Source organism: Vulpes lagopus, chromosome 4 (genome assembly GCF_018345385.1).
Source record: "Vulpes lagopus strain Blue_001 chromosome 4, ASM1834538v1, whole genome shotgun sequence".
NCBI lineage: Eukaryota > Metazoa > Chordata > Mammalia > Carnivora > Canidae > Vulpes > Vulpes lagopus.
Window position 1 is genome coordinate 84129097 of NC_054827.1, and position 15953 is coordinate 84145049.

Here is a 15953-nt window from a genome sequence, read left to right on the forward strand (position 1 = left end):
TGCTCAGCGTGCCTGTGTGCAATTCTGTTTTATCAGCAGAACAGTAGTGATTAAGGCAATGCTATCTCTCAGGGGGCAGGGGCTATGGACACGTAAGGAAACCGAGCACACTTAGGTAACTTGTGAATATCCCCTGTAGGAACAAACATGCAGTATGGCCAGCATGGCTAAAGCCATCCAAATAATGATGACGAAAAGCTGTCTAAAATAACATTTGAAATGAAATCCGTACTGTTCGTCCTACAGATGTTGCAACAGTTCTTACCTTGTTCACAAAGTGCACCAACGTAGCTTGGAAGGCAGAGGCACCTGAATGTATTAAAACCATCCACACACGTGGCTCCATTGCGACAGGGGTTAGAGTGACATTCATCAAAATCTGAAATCAAATCAGAAAAGGCCACAAGAGTACTTTCAGAAAAGGTCAAAGGATCCTATTTAGTGTAAGGTTGCCAGATAAAGAACAGAACAACCAGTTATATATGAATTTCGGATTTTAAAAAATATTAATTTTTCACTACAACTATATCCCATGGTACATATAGGGTTAATTACACTAAAAAATAATTCTTTTTTAAAATCTGAAATTCAAACTTAACTGACCTTCCTTGCACTGGATTTCCTAAATCTGGCTGCCCTAAGAAAATTCTGGAATTATTCAGAGGAGGATCATTGTCTCCATTGCTTTTAGATGGTCACATGAGTTCTAACATGGACACGGACAAAGAATTCCCTGGTCTTCCCACCCTCAATAGATCCCGGCTCATGTTCTGATTACCTCACCTGTGCAATACTGAAAATATGTCACTGGCCTGACTGCCTTTGGGCCTTTCCCTTTCCAGTACATCCTTCATTCTGCTGATTGTCATCTCCATCAAACATGGTCATGACAATTTACTCTTTTGCTTCCAAACCTTCAATAGATCCCAACTGCCCAGGACAGAGATCTTCCAAGTGTAGTCCCTGGACCAGCAGCATCAGCATCACCTGAGAATGTCAGATGCATATTCCTAGGCCCACCCCAGACCTACAGAATGAGGCCCCGTGGGGGATGGGAATAACAACTGGTCCTGTAGAAGTCTTGCACATGACTTTGATAGACCCTAAAGTCTCAAAATCACTCTACTAGAGGAGGAGGTAAACTTGTTGGTATACTGGATTCAGAACCTTCTCAGACCTATGCAGATCGAGGCTGCTTTCAAGGATTTTCTCCCAATATGCTTTTTTCCCCCAAACCCATTGATAGGCATACCTGAATACTTGCAGTCGCCCAAATATGTTCTGCGATTTGTGGTGTCTGTGCTTTTGTTTGCTGTGCCTGAGTCTCCAACCACCAGCTATCAAAGTCCTCCCAATTTCAAGATCTATAGTAAAAGCCACCTTTTGACCCAGACCTCCATGATCTCTGATGAAATTGATGCTCTATTCTCATAGCATATTACAATTCCACTAAAAATTTATGCTCATAATTTAGAAGAAAGTTAAAATATATAAATATATATAGTAAAATACATTTCCAAGAGGTATATAATGTATTACTACCTAAAGAAATGACCTAGGTAATGATGATATTATATAGTAGTGATACCAAACACTTTTATGATGCCAGCCACTGTTCTAACCGTTTCACATATATTAATTCATTAAATTATTTTAAATGGGTTCGAATGTAAAACAGAATGGGGCCAAAGAGATGCTTTTATACATATATATGTAAATATGATTTTTAATCTCAAATGTTATCTATTGCGCTCTCTCTATCCCTACTAATTAGCACACAGATAGAATTTACTAGCTCTATTGACCTGGTCTTTTCTTTTTTTTAAAGATGAGCACTCTTTTAATATGAATGTTGAGGATTTTATCTCAGTATTTCTGTGCAATCTAAAGTGTTATCCATGGGCCTTCTTTCCTTAATCATAGGAGAAAACCATTATGGTACCTCTAAAAGGACCACCTGGCCAATGTATTCCCACCCTCTGTTTTCTCAGAGGACAGGTCTATCTACATTTAGCCAAATCTGAACTGGGGTCTTTTTTTTTAAGAAAATGAAACCTAAATAAAAGTGAGAGTGAAGGGAACTGATTCAGTAAAAATAAATAAATAAATAAATAAATAAATAAATAAATAAATAAATAAATAATAATATTTCCAAAAAAAAAAGAGGACAGGACAACAACCTCAAAACTTCTTAAGGTGGGTTAGGCTGGCCTCTGGAGACAGCCAGAGAAGGATCTTGTCCATCCCACCTCAGAGGAACAAATGAGCTCACAACACAAAAACTGAACTCCCTCATTTTTAAAATACAACCTCTTAAAAAAAATTTGTATTTAAATTATTAATTTGTAGATGTTGGGAAAGAGAGCAAAATATTTCCCTGCTATTGATGCAACTTTACACTTGTAAAGCCTATCTGCAAAAACTATAAAAGACACAGTTTACCTCAGTAAGCTTCACTGAGTTTTGGGTATCTTAACAAAATTCAGTAAACACCTGTCACCAGACTCTACTTAAATTACTTTATGATTTTAATGTCATTTAAGAAATAATTCATATACGCATGGGTTTCTCTGAAATCCTTTGAGCATATGAGTTCTGCCCCAGTACATCTTCTGGAAAAGCATTGCACTATTTTAGACAAGAACATCTTACCAAGCTCACACTGGTCGCCACTGAATCCTGGCACACAGGTACATACGTAGGAAGTTTCAGTAGGATAACAGGTGCCTCCATTAAGGCACGGGTTCGTTTTACAACGATCGGGTCCTACCATGTGCAGGAAAGTAAGAAAGGCAATTAGGCTCATATCCAGGTTTCAATGTTTTTTAGCATAAATTGCCACTTATTGCTACCAAAATACAAGCTTTACCATAGCAATTTAGATACTACGCATAAAAATTAACATTAACTTTACTCTCTGGAGTGTTTCTTGGCATTATAACTAATTGTTACAAAATGCATCTATTCATTTCTGGGATTCAGTCATCATTATTTTTAAACAATATTTTGTACAGTATCTGGCAACTAATATATTCTACTGCAGATTTAGTTGGCATGATAATGGCAATTGATTTTAGTCAAAAATGATTACACATATGTGCACAGTGAATGGAAAATGTATTCTTTTAAACGAGGTTAGTTCATGTGAAATGGCTGGATACACAAAACATGCATTCTGTTTAGCAGTTTGGCTTGTTATCATCATTTGAATTATTATTGCCTTTTACCACTTAATGCTCAGAAACTGTTTTTCTTCGAAAGTGTGCACTGAAGTCTCTTCTGCTACATTAATATGCTTTTTCCAAAAACACGTTCCAAATGTACTCCTTTAAACTATACTTGAAGAAAAGCAACACACAAATTAAACTCTACTGTATAAAAACAAACCCAAAGACAAAGATCTCACCTAAAATGAAACCCCCAATTTTTTGAAACCCCCAATCTTTATTACAGTTTTCTTATTTAAACACAAATAAAATCGACACTCCCAGAAGATAAATGTAAAGGCCAGAGACACAAATTTCTGAGGAGAAACACTTTAAAATATGTTTCCTAGACGCAGATACTTTTACAATATTTCAAGCACATATATTAAGTCTGTAATACTGCTTAGATAACTGTATTTACGTGAGTCACTTATATTTATTGTTTGAGTACTTTTTCAGAATTGCCTATGCTTTTAAATGTTTAAAAGTCCAGATGAGAGTTGTGGAAGGTGTTACAAAATAACTGAAATAAATAGGCTACATATGGAACAAAAACCATATTTCCGAGAATCTTCAGTCCCAAAACCCTGAAATAATTACACATGAAAAAAGATATCTACTTTTGAAACACGAACTTAAGGAATATTCGAATATGCAGGCACTGCTCTAGAAGGTAACTGAGCCTTTCTACACAAGAGAGTCAAACTCAAACTTTATGAGTGTTAAGTAAATTCTGGACTAGGAGAAAAACTTGATAGAAAGTTCACATGTGCGGGTTCAACATTATAATCAGGTTAATTCAGATGCCTACACCTACTCTTCAGAAAGGACCCCAATTTTTTGAAGACTCTTTCTCCTATAGTTCTAAAAATATGTAAAATCTCCCTAGCCATTTTAGCCTTCTGCCTTTGAACGTACACTGCTTATATGTCAAGGATGCCGTCAACAACACATCTACAGGCTGCCCTCAGTGCAAAACCAAAATGACACTTATGTGACAGTGCTTGATAAAACTGTGATGTGCCACACGAATGTGAAGTGCTATTATAATTCCCACCACAGACTCCGAAACACCATGCTGAGAGTATGGGACAAGGACTTGGCAAGAAAGTGGATCTTTCTGTGAACCTAAAATAGTTTAGATTAGGAGAAAAGTTTTGTTTTGACGAATTTTGTTCTTCCCTAAACAGTTTGTATTACTCTCTGAAAGCTGAACCTGCGACAGAGAAACCAGGCAATCCAGAGTGAGCTGCTGTTTACCGAATTCACCTAAAGTCACAATTTGCTTTGCAATGAAGACGCAAGCTCTCATTCTGGAGAAATAAATTGTGGTCTGGATTACTGGTACACATTTCTCATCCACCTGTCAAACCTAACTCTCTATGACTTACTAGTGATTTCTGTATTGTATTTTCACCAACCTGAAGTATTTTCAACTAAATTATAAAAAAATAAATATTGGCCAGATTACTAGGCTATCATTTACAGATTAAATATAGAGTGACAACAACAACAAAATCCATCAACCACCTCTGATTAATTTTATTTATAAAATACTTCAAGTCATTTATAAAAGTTGCACTTTATGATTGATTATTTTACTTTATCTGAAGCACAACAAACAGAAGCATTAATGGCACAAAAGATAATGTTGAAACGATCGGGAGAATAATTCTAGGTATAGCCATGCTGTAAAACATATTCATTAATATAAAACATATTTTCAACAACACAGCCCTTGAAGTACGGATTTTTTTTTTTTTTCTCTTTTTCTAAGTAGTGGCTAGGTGGTAATGGCTTTTTGTGGATTTCCCTGACATTGCTATTTAATTAACATTACTAGAAAACACCATTAAAATAGACTTCTCCACATTATTGAGACAGATTAAAAGGTTTACAAATCATTAAATATCAATTATTCATTTTAATACTATATTAATTGGAAACCAGTAAAGAGCAATGAAAAGACCATGGCTTTGGAGGGGAGCTGATCTGGGTTCAAATCCCACCAATGCTATGGTGTGTGTGGCTATGCAAGCCTGGGCATATTACAGAACTTCTCTAAAAATCCACATCCCACCCTTTTAAGTAGGGATAATAATATGGGGATGATGATATTAAAAAACAGCAATTTTATGAAGATCGTATAAGAGAGTCTGTACGAACAAGTATCAAATTCGTGCTTTCTGTCCATTCAGTAAAAAAAAAGAAAAAAGAAAAGAAAACGGAAATCGTCTTTTGACAGGCAGGGCGCAAATACATACCCACTCTGGCTAAGCACTGTGTTAGAAGCATTACGCAGACTATCTGGAACAAGGAAATTACATAAAAGTATGAACTGATAACTGGTATTGTACAAACTATATGAATGTTTATTTGAATTATTTACTGTTCAAAAAGTTTTAAAGGCCTAACAGATTTTGATATTGCTGTAATAGCACCCATCATTGGGAGCTTTTTAAAAATTGGAGTGTTTTTTTTTTCCTGTTTTTAAAACAAGATGTATAATAAGGGGCATATGGCAAAGCAATATTTTACTAATGAGTAAAACCAAATTGAAAAAAATAAACAAACAAATAAATAAATAAATAAAACCAAATTGAATTTTTACACTATTAACAATTTCACTTTTCCTATGCTGCAATTGTACGTTGTTTCTAAAACCCAGAAAAATACAAAGAATATCTATGAAGCCCAGAAATAATCTACACTTACTTTCTCTGCATCCAATTATGGACTCAATAATGTGGCCTGTGCTGTGGTCATGTGCATAATATAGAAATCTCCACTGACTTAATATCACAATAAAAACCATATGCATATATGTGTTAGGACCAAGGGACTGTTTCCAAGTTTGGAAACAGATTTATCAATGTTGTGACCTTACCTGGTAAATAGACTGCTGTGCCTTCCACTGACTCTTCATTAATGCCAATCAGGAAACCGGTTTCATTAGAAGTTTCCAGAAGGGAAAACGACGGTGTTGCGAGCTCAGTATGTAACTCTGCAATGCTTACTGTGGCCTGATTATTGGGATCAAGAATTCTCGCTGATACTTGCTGGTCAGATGCTGCTACTGTGTAATCCTCCCCTCCGATCAAGGCTGCTTGTGTTTCAGGGTTTATTTCCAGAGAGGAAGGAACGGTGGGCCTCTCAGAAGTCTGTGGGCTGGGCTGAGGCATGACATCTGCCTCAACTCCATAAACTGCAGAAGCAGAAGTAGAATGTGGCCACAGTGTAGCACCTTCTAACTTAATTTCACCTGCAGTTGTGACCACAGTTCCAGCCTGGGGTGTTCTAACATGGTTCTTCATTGTCTCTCCAGACAGTTGAATATTGGTTTGGGTTTGAGAACCTCGGAGAATCTCAGTTCCTTCTTCAGCAGTCGGCTTTGTGGGAGAAGCTTCTGTTGGTTCTAATAACTTAGGATTACTTTCATCTTCTGAAGGCTCTAATCCAGTGTCAGGAGATAAGGATGGAGGCTCGGTTATGTGAAAGGGCTCTTCGCTCGATGATGTGAAAGTCACTTCAGTGTCTGCAAGTTTTCCTGGAGACCTGTGAGCTATGCCAGCATCTGTACCAGGCACAGCACCGGCCTGGGGGCCCTCTGCCTGTTCAGAGGCTCCGCCGCCTACGTAGCCGGTGAGCGGAGATGATGGTGTTTGGAAGGACAACTTGGCAAAAGCTGAAGCTGCCGATGTTGTATCAGTGTCATCCGAGGGATTGGATCCTTCTATCACGTTAGGTGCCTCTGTCAAACTCTGAGCCATATGGTGGATAGTACCAATACTTACGTAGGGTGTAGGATCGATCAGTGCCTCCTCGGCTCCTGATGAGAATTCTGGCTGGAAAGAAGGAGCTACGTATTTCTTTTCTTCATACTCATCCCGTGGCTCCAAGTGGCCCAATGTTGATATAACTTCACTTTGGTCTGCAATAGCTTGACCGTCAGACAAAGTACTTGATTCGAAGGTGTCATCCAGGGCTTTTGCTTCGCTTTTTGGTTCCTCGGTCTCTGGAGTAACTGTGGCAGATGGACTAGGGATGGGCAGGGAGGTCGCTGTGGGAAGCAACATATCTAATTCTGTTTCTGTGCTGGGAACAGGGATCCTGGTTGTGAAGATAAAGCCCGTATGGTCTAAGCGGCTTCTGTCTTCCGAAGGCATCGATTCACTATGCGTTGTCTGAGTGTCATTAGCCAGAAGAGTGTCACCAGAGCCCTCGAAGTTTTCTTCAGTTAAAGAAAGGTTAACAGCTGCCTCATACTTCTCTTGAACTTGGGCGCTTTCTTCACTGCTGCCATGGGGTCCGGCTAGTACCTCTGGATCTATGTCCGTCTGCATCCCAAGGATGTCTACATATATAGGTTTAGTGTGATCGATATCTATGATAGTATTTTTATCTGATGTCAACTCAGGGAGATGTTCAAGGATGGTGCTCTCTGTAATTGTCAGTATTAAATCCTTGTCCTCTTTGTCCAGATCTATAATAATGTTTTCAGTGGTTTTTCTTCTGTTAGGCTTGACAGTGGAATCCTCAAACCCTCTGACATGGTCTTGGAAGCTATCTGCAGCACCTTCTGTGGACCTCTCATATGACCTTGTGCTTGACAGTGTGCTAGTTGGAGCAGGGGAGCTTTCATTCTGCTCTACATGAAGAGGCAGCATCACTGAAACTGTTGGGAATCCATCAACAGTAACAGCTTTAGCACTTGGAACCTCGGGATGTTTTTCCAGGGATCTATCAGAAACAAATGTGGTGCTTCCTTGCCTGCTTGCCTGAGTAGTTCCAGAAGTGTGGACTAAATCAACCATATCCAGTTCCCCAGATCCCTCTCCAGAATGTTCATAAAGCAAGTCAGACGGTTTAGGTGCTGATGTAACAAATCCTTTGGCCATTTCAAGACCGTAAGTTCTAGCCAGAAAGTCGGAGGGAGGGGTTGCTGTTTCTTTTGTTTCTGCCGTTGGAGAATTCTCGTTAGAGACTGGTTCGGTCATCGGTTGTGGTCTACTAGTCTGGATTTCTTCTGCCCAACCGTGAGTCTCATGTTGAGGATGTTCAGCATCTGTGGAGAAAGTGAGAGGTGCCGTAGAAGGTCCTGCAGTTGTGGTGTCACTTACAATTTCTAGTAAGGTTGTGCTGGATGCTGTCTCGCTATCTTCAGAGAGGCTGTCTGCTTTGGAGATGGGTGGTCCAACTTCGTGTGCTACATTTTCCATTCCCTCATAGTCTTCGGTTGTATTGCTTATGTGGCTGGTTTCTGAACTCTCCATTTGAGAAACCTGGGGATATAATGTGCTAATGATTTGTTCCATTTCAGTAAAATTCACTGGCACTGTAGTGGCCAAAACTTCTTCTCCTGATCCCAGTCCAGAGAATAAAAGATCAGTGTCTGCCTCTTTAATTACTGGCGTCACAACTTTGGGAAAAGGTTTTATAGTTTCCTCCTTTTCGACTGGAGAATCTGTGACTACACTTTCAGCTGATACAGATTCAGTCACTGAGGTAGTAGCTAAGAAAAGATGGGATTTTTCAGTAACTTCGGGGAGAGCAGTATAGGGTCCCAAGCCTGTTGCATCTGGATCTGGACTAGACACATCAGTGAAGGAAATGCCTTCCTTCTCCATTTCCTCACCAATACTGTCAGTTCTCTTCATTGTTAATGCAGAATAATCTGTGGTTCGGAGTCCAGTTTCAGTAAAGGTTTGTGAATCAAAATTTATTTGTCCTGGTGCAACAGAGCTTTGAGGGGATTCAGAAGAGTTTGGTTCTTCAATCTCTTCCTCTGATGCTGTCTCACTTTCAGTTCCCTGCTGTACAGGGTTGATTTCTTGCAGGGACCATAATTTGGCTGGCTCCATAGTCTGAGGAAAGGTCACTGAAACCGTGCCATCTACTCTGACTTCCCCTTCGGTTGTGGCTGCTTCAGTACCTTCAGCTTCTGCGGTTGGTAAAACGGTGGACCTTTTATTGGCATCATTAATAGCACCTTCTTCTCCCAATCCTTGGTCAATAAATGGGGAATCTGTACCAGAAGCATTTCCCATGGTACTGGGAAACACTTGGTCCACAGAAGTGCTTGCTGAGACCAACTCCTCACCTGAGCCCTCAGCCGAGGCTGTCAACTCTTCCCAAGGGAAGGCGGAAGTGCTGACGGAGGTGCTACTAGGTCCTTCCGGGTCAGCTCTGTGGTTGCTGTGATCTGAAGCAGGTACTACAGATGATGAAATCTGGGTATCTTTAGATGCTGCATCCCCAGAGCCTTCCATCATTACTGTTTCTTCTTCTGTAGGATAAGTTACCGTTGAGTACTCTCTAAAGTCACCACTGAAATCTTCTTCCAAGGGAAAATCTGTAGAAAAGCCCTTTATTTCTGGCCCGTGATTTTGTTCTCCCGAGACTTCTGAAATCAAGTTTTCTTTTAATGTTTGGCTTGTAATGTCAGCAACCTCTCTGTCTATTACAGTACTCAAAACTAATCCTGTCGGCTCAAAAGGGAATATAGTTTCCACATGGGGAGACAAAGTGCCAGCTGCTTCCTTTTCGGTTGGAATTCCAGACTCTAAATTTAATGAAAATGAAGCAACAGTGGCTGTTTCTGGGTCAGCAGCAGCTTCTCCAGAGCCTGGCTCCAGAGAGAAAGAGATAGGCCTACCCGGAAGAGTGGACAGCCCTTCCTGAAACCCAGGTTGACTGCTACTGCTGGGCTTAGCAGTCTGTGCCCCTAGATGGTCTAAAACACTTGTTTCCGTGGAGACAAGAGCAGAACTTGTCATTGCCTTTTCAGGCTGTGTGGGTTTTGTGGAGGACATAAGACTGTTCCTGGTAGCAGAGGCTGAATGGCTAGTTGTCACTTCACTCGAGCTTTCTAAATCAGAGGGTAAAATCAATTGATCTGATCTCTGTGTGGATACATGTACCTGCACTGTAGAAGCTGTGCCTGTGGTGCCCTCTTCCTCCTCCTCTTTCCTTCTCTTTCCCTCAAGAGGTGGCCTGAAGACCCACTCAGGTGTGTCTGTTTCCCCTACAAATTTCGTAGGTGCTACTTCTGTGGAAGGTTGTTGAGAACTGGAATGAAAGGTGGTTGCAGGAATATCAGAAAGACTCTCTGTGATCATGGTCTTGCTAGTGGCTAAAGAAACCAGCGTATCTGTAATATTTCTCTGTGATAAATCAGTTGCCACAGTGAACATTGTATTTGTATCTTCTTCTGTTTCCCCAGAGCCTTCCGGGAATGGAATTGAAGGACTCCCCGAGAGCTCTACATTTTCTTGAGGGGCTATTTCTACCCAGCTTTCTACAGTGGACAATGGACCATGAGGGAGGACATTTCGTGTGAAGGTGACTGATACCTCCTCTGAAACATCTGCCGACACAGAACTTGGGACTACATTTGGAGCAGGCGTGACCGAAGTACTTTTTTCTGCCTCTTCACCAAATGTCACCTCAGTAGCCTTTGAAGAGATCATTTTTTGAGACTCCTGATCAGTAGCAGCATCTCCTGAGGACTCTTCAGAAAACAGAGGTACATGTTCTATAGGTTCATGGACCAGATTATCAAGCTCAAGGCCTCTCTCTGGGGCTGACTCTGGCCCATCTGTGGCTTCTCCTTCATGGAATGGGACTGTGGGGAAAACATCAGGCTCACCACCTGAAAAGTGTTCTGGCGTTTCAGGGTAAGTCTCAGGCCTCCAGGTCAGTTCAAGCGACTCAGTTGTTTCTTTTGATTCATTAGGCTGCACGGCAGTAGACAATCCATTCTCGGCTACCACAAATGGATGCGTTTCACTTTCACTGCTGTGTGAAAAATTTTGAGAAGGTGCCACACTCTCAAACTGGCCACGCCTTGCCTCTGCTGCTTCTGGGTCCTTGGGCACGGTGGTGACTAGCTGTTTCCCATTAATGTACTGCACTGATGGGGTGGTCGTTACGTCGGTGGCGTTGGTACACTCTTCGTCTTCCTCTTCATCCTCTTCACTGTGGTACAGTGTTATTTCAATTAACTCAGGTAAACTTAGAACGTGCTCTGGATCTGTTTCTTCACTACAAGGTTCATCTTCTTTAGACTCTGAATCTATTGGATGACCAATTACACTCAAATCACTCATTCGACCTGAAAGAAACAAAGAGTTTTCACAATACTTGAATAGAAGATTTGGCAGTGTTGAACAGAAGAAATCGATAGCAAGCCTGGCTGATCACACTCACGCACACAGAGGATTCAAATCTTTTCACATAAAGTACAATCACCCTTCAACACATGGTTCTCAGTCTCCAAGTCTGCGGATTCACATGAACAATAGGAGAAGTAAATCCAATACAAGGTCATAGAAACACGTTATGGAAACTCCTCAACATGTTTAACAAAGCTACAGCCTTCAAATGAAACAAGGAGTCACATATGCACATTATAATCGTGAAATGTGGGAATTTGAATGTGTGTGAAGTGAAAAAAAGAAAAAGAAAAATTAAGACCATCTCACCAGATCATACAGAAAAGCTGAGTGACTGTCGGTTTAGGTAAGGGGAGGCTGAGACGCCCTCTAGTCAACAAGGAAACGAGAAGAGATTTCTTCTCTTGCCATAATCTATCTTGAGAAGTTCAAGAGAGGCTTCTTTATGGTCCTTCCACAGGGCAACAGCAGCCCCTCCCCAGTGTAACAGTGAGACAAGATCTAGAGGCTAGGCTGCAGCCACAGGCCGGACGCGAGGGCTGGAAGGCCTGGGGGGGGGGGGGGAGCACCGCGCAGGGACAGCTCACTGCCATCACCAGGAAGGAAGAGCCCACCACACTTTACACCATTGTCCTTCGTGAGGAATGATCTGGAACGGGTCAGTTATAGTGCTTTTTATTAACATGTTCTCCATCGGAAGTTGAGGAGTCACATCTAAATATCTGAACTAGCAAACTTTAAATCACACACACCCTCTGAGCACTCCCTAGATTGTAAATTGCTATAAGGTACAAACTACTAAGCTCAAGGGACTCCTCTGTTTCCAGAAATAGGCCAGCAAAACTCCCCGTTTGGGCACCAGGAAGGAAGAAATTCGGGGCTCCGACTTTCATCAGAGTGGAAGTCAAGTGTCCCAGGAGAGGGCTTTGCCACTATGGTGCAGGTGTTCTAGTCCCAGTGTCGCGACCCTGTGAGAAGGTGCCCATGGGCCCAAAGACCCATGAAGAAGACAGAGAGCAGCACAGAGGACATACGGCATCCCCCTCTCCCACCCCAGGAATACCTCTGTAGAATTAATACCACTGTAGAATTAATAATTTTCAGCCCAGCCCCATTCATGCCACATGTGCTCAGGCTAAACCCAAGAAGCTTACAGAAGGAATAATTATGACGGAGCCATCCCTTCCCCCCATCAGTAGGGAGCCTGTTCCTGTAGCAAGAAGCCACTCCCTTCCATGTATGAAAGGATCCACATCCAGCATTTGCCGATAAGTCAGAAGAGAAAAAACTCTATTGAGAAGGAACCAGTCTTGTAGTCGTTATGCATCAACATACATTCAGAAGTATATGAACCATCGATAAGAAGTCAAAGAAGCCCCTCTATGTTTCTAACTATGGTTTGCTAGAAAATCAAAGACCACAAGACCTTTATGTAACTGGAAGACACATACTATATTTACCTTTATCCCTTGCACCCTAATAAAAGCAAAAAAGAAAACTCTTCTGTATATCCCATCACATCTTCACCGCATAATCTCCATAAACTATTACTTGCATAGGGCTGAGTTATTCTTACCCTGATCATATGTCCAAAACCAAGTCTCCCTCCCATTCCACCTCATACATTCAGCCTTTCAGCTATGTAAACAAAGGCTTATACGTATTCAAATGAATAAAAAATACCACCATAAGGGAAGTGAGATCAGCGCATAACTCTAGTATATTACAAAAACATAAATACAAATGATTTCTGCCACAGATGCTGCAACAACTCTTAACTGCAAACAAGAAAATGACTAAATGCCTTATGTTTTTTTCAAAAAATATAATTAAAAGCATAAGTTTGTTCACTGAAGTTGTTACTATGATCTTTCAGTGACTCGTGGCATATACGTTTTAAAAGAGGACACAAATCTTCACATAATGACACCTCTTAATATGGCTTGCAGTGAAGCCCACTTTTTTGCTATGAAAAAAATGGGAGATAATATACATGTACATACATGTATAAGAGAATGCCTTTGTACAAATAAATCTTTTGAAATATCACATCAGTAATTTTATCGAATCACCAAATTAAGTAGTCTCTCATTGCTAATACTATCTTAACATAGTTGAGGTAAGCCAGACTCAGTTTAACTATTTTGTACGACTTTAACAGCATTTAACTGGAGCTTCACAAACATGCCTCTCTTAAGTTGCTAATACTCTCGTTTTATATTCAACCCTTTGCACTAGGTTTCATGAGGTGTAAATAAAACTATAATTCACATTAAGAAGTATCACACGCGTGAACACTAAATTCACACATTTTTTCATTTAAATACAGAAGAACTTTAAATAGGAAACATAGGTCTGTGTAAAGCATATAAAGGAGCCCCATCCCATTTGTACTGTTTTATAAATAATGGAGATAAAACCAATCATTCAGCCAAGCTTCTCCAAACAAACATAAAATAAATAAGGAAATAACTGCATGATATTGTTTATATATAAACTCCTAGGCCAGGAACAGGGTAAATAACACTCTTCACCATCATAGGTTTATATAGGTTTCTAAATAAATTCCTTACTTAAAAAATAGAAAAAAAAAAACTGATAAAAACATATCCCATGACCTTCTTAGTGAATATAAATGGAGGTCCCATCAATGTATGTTGTTGGTAGCTCTAAAAATAAGTGGAGTGTTCTGTCTCCCTTTCTAATATCAGAAAGGGAGACTCCTAACTCTGGGAAACGAACTAGGGGTGGTGGAAGGGGAGGACGGTGGGGGGTGGGGGTGAATGGGTGACGGGCACTGAGGGGGGCACTTGACAGGATGAGCACTGGGTGTTATTCTGTATGATGGCAAATTGAACACCAATAAAAAATAAATTTATTATTAAAAAAAATAAGTGGAGTGAAGAAAAGTAGAAAGAAAGAGAACGCTAAGGTATGTCAGTGTGCCAACTGTCAGTGTGTCAAAGGAACTGACATGACATGATGTTCACTTAAATGTTTTACAAAGGAATGAATAATTTAAAATAAAATGATTTTTTTTTTCCTCCAGGAAAGAAAACAAAGAACTATAATTGTAACTTTATATGCTAATTTCATTGACTATCAATTCTTACTAAATCTACTTAATTCAATTAATAAAAGACCCTGGCATTCACTTTATGGTCTCTAATTTTAGTTCCAATGAACAAAGTATTCCATTGTTTTAGTCCATTTTCCACTTGGATAAGGAACCTCAAGATTTCTTATTGCACATGGATCTACGGCGACTTCCCTTAGCATTTTAGACCATTATATCACAGTATTTTACCAAAAGATTCAACTGTGAGATGCAATATCTTCCATTTTCTACCCTAAATAATGATATCGCAATATCTCACTCACAGCAATTCAAACATAGCAGAGATGTCCTTTGCATATTCCCAACAAACATATTGGTTTTTGGACACAGAATTAAATTCACTACCACACCATGCATACCACCCCACTGTACCATCTTCCCAGAAGCCCACTGATTGTACCGAATGTACTACCTATTACGTATCAGACTATATTGCAGATGCTTGCTTACCAACTCCATACAGAGACCTAGGACCTCCAAGAACATCTTCCCAGTCTGGTCCTCTCTGCCTGCCTCTTTCTCTCTTTTAAACAAATGCTCTTGCCAATAGGTTAGAAAAATGGCCTTACTAAACTCTTTTGCTCTTTATTTGAAAAGGAAAATTTTTGAGTGTACATATTGTAAATGCACCAATCATTACGTTTAATCTAGGATTCCTTCTTGCACCTGCCTCCCAAGTATCTGTTCTGACTTGCTTTTAGGATAGTAGAAAAGGTAGAAACATCTTAAACTGTTTGTCTTAAGCTTCTCATTATACCCTGAAGCTGGCAACCACCAAAGAACTATCAGCACATCACACTCAACAGTGACTGAGAAAAGATACATTTTAAAAAGCTCTCATTTGATATGCATTACAAAAATATTCTACCAAAGGAGAATTCTTAAACAGATACAAAATAAGAGTTGAGATTATTTTGTTTCCTTTTTCCTTATCCTCACAATTAAGTAACTAATACCCATCTTTTAAATAAGCTGTGCCAGCTTCCAAATGGTTTCATCGGATTTCTTTCCTTTTAAAAAAAAAAAAAGATTTTATTTATTTATTCATGAGAGAGAGAGAGAGAGAGAGGGGGCAGAGACACAGGTAGAGGGGGAAGCAGGCTCCTCGAGGGGAGCCCTACATGGGACTTGATCCCGGGATTCCAGGATCACTCCTTAAGCTAAAGGCAGATCCTCCACCTTAAGGCAGACCCTCAACCGCTGAGCCACCCAGCCGTCCTTATCAGATTTCTTAATATCATTCGGGAGTGAGGGAAAAGTTCATTGTCTAGGGCTTAAGGCCCTAGTGGTAATTTTTTTTCTACCAACAGATTCTCTACAGATCAATCTACACTGTAGTCTGTCAAGTGCAGCTAGTTTATTCCCATACTTTTAAAAACTCACAGGGGGTGTGAATGCTATGAAATCTATCCAGTACAGATGGGTGAGTTCTTTCCTACCACCCCATATTCCTAT

At 40.2% G+C, this 15953-nt stretch overlaps 1 protein-coding gene across 4 annotated transcripts in view; it reads right to left on the bottom strand.

Annotated features, from left to right (window-relative positions):
- Nucleotides 1-15953, bottom strand: part of VCAN (versican) — a 112596-nt gene that overhangs the window by 32923 nt on the left and 63720 nt on the right. For 3 of the 4 annotated variants that reach the window (XM_041752019.1, XM_041752018.1, XM_041752020.1), the window contains 3 exons: nt 6094-11319; nt 2653-2766; nt 266-379 (listed from right to left, as the gene is read on the bottom strand). In XM_041752019.1, the coding sequence (XP_041607953.1) occupies nt 266-379; nt 2653-2766; nt 6094-11319 (5454 nt within the window). The remainder of the gene's footprint in view (nt 1-265; nt 380-2652; nt 2767-6093; nt 11320-15953) is intronic. The other variant, XM_041752022.1, reaches the window with a different exon arrangement.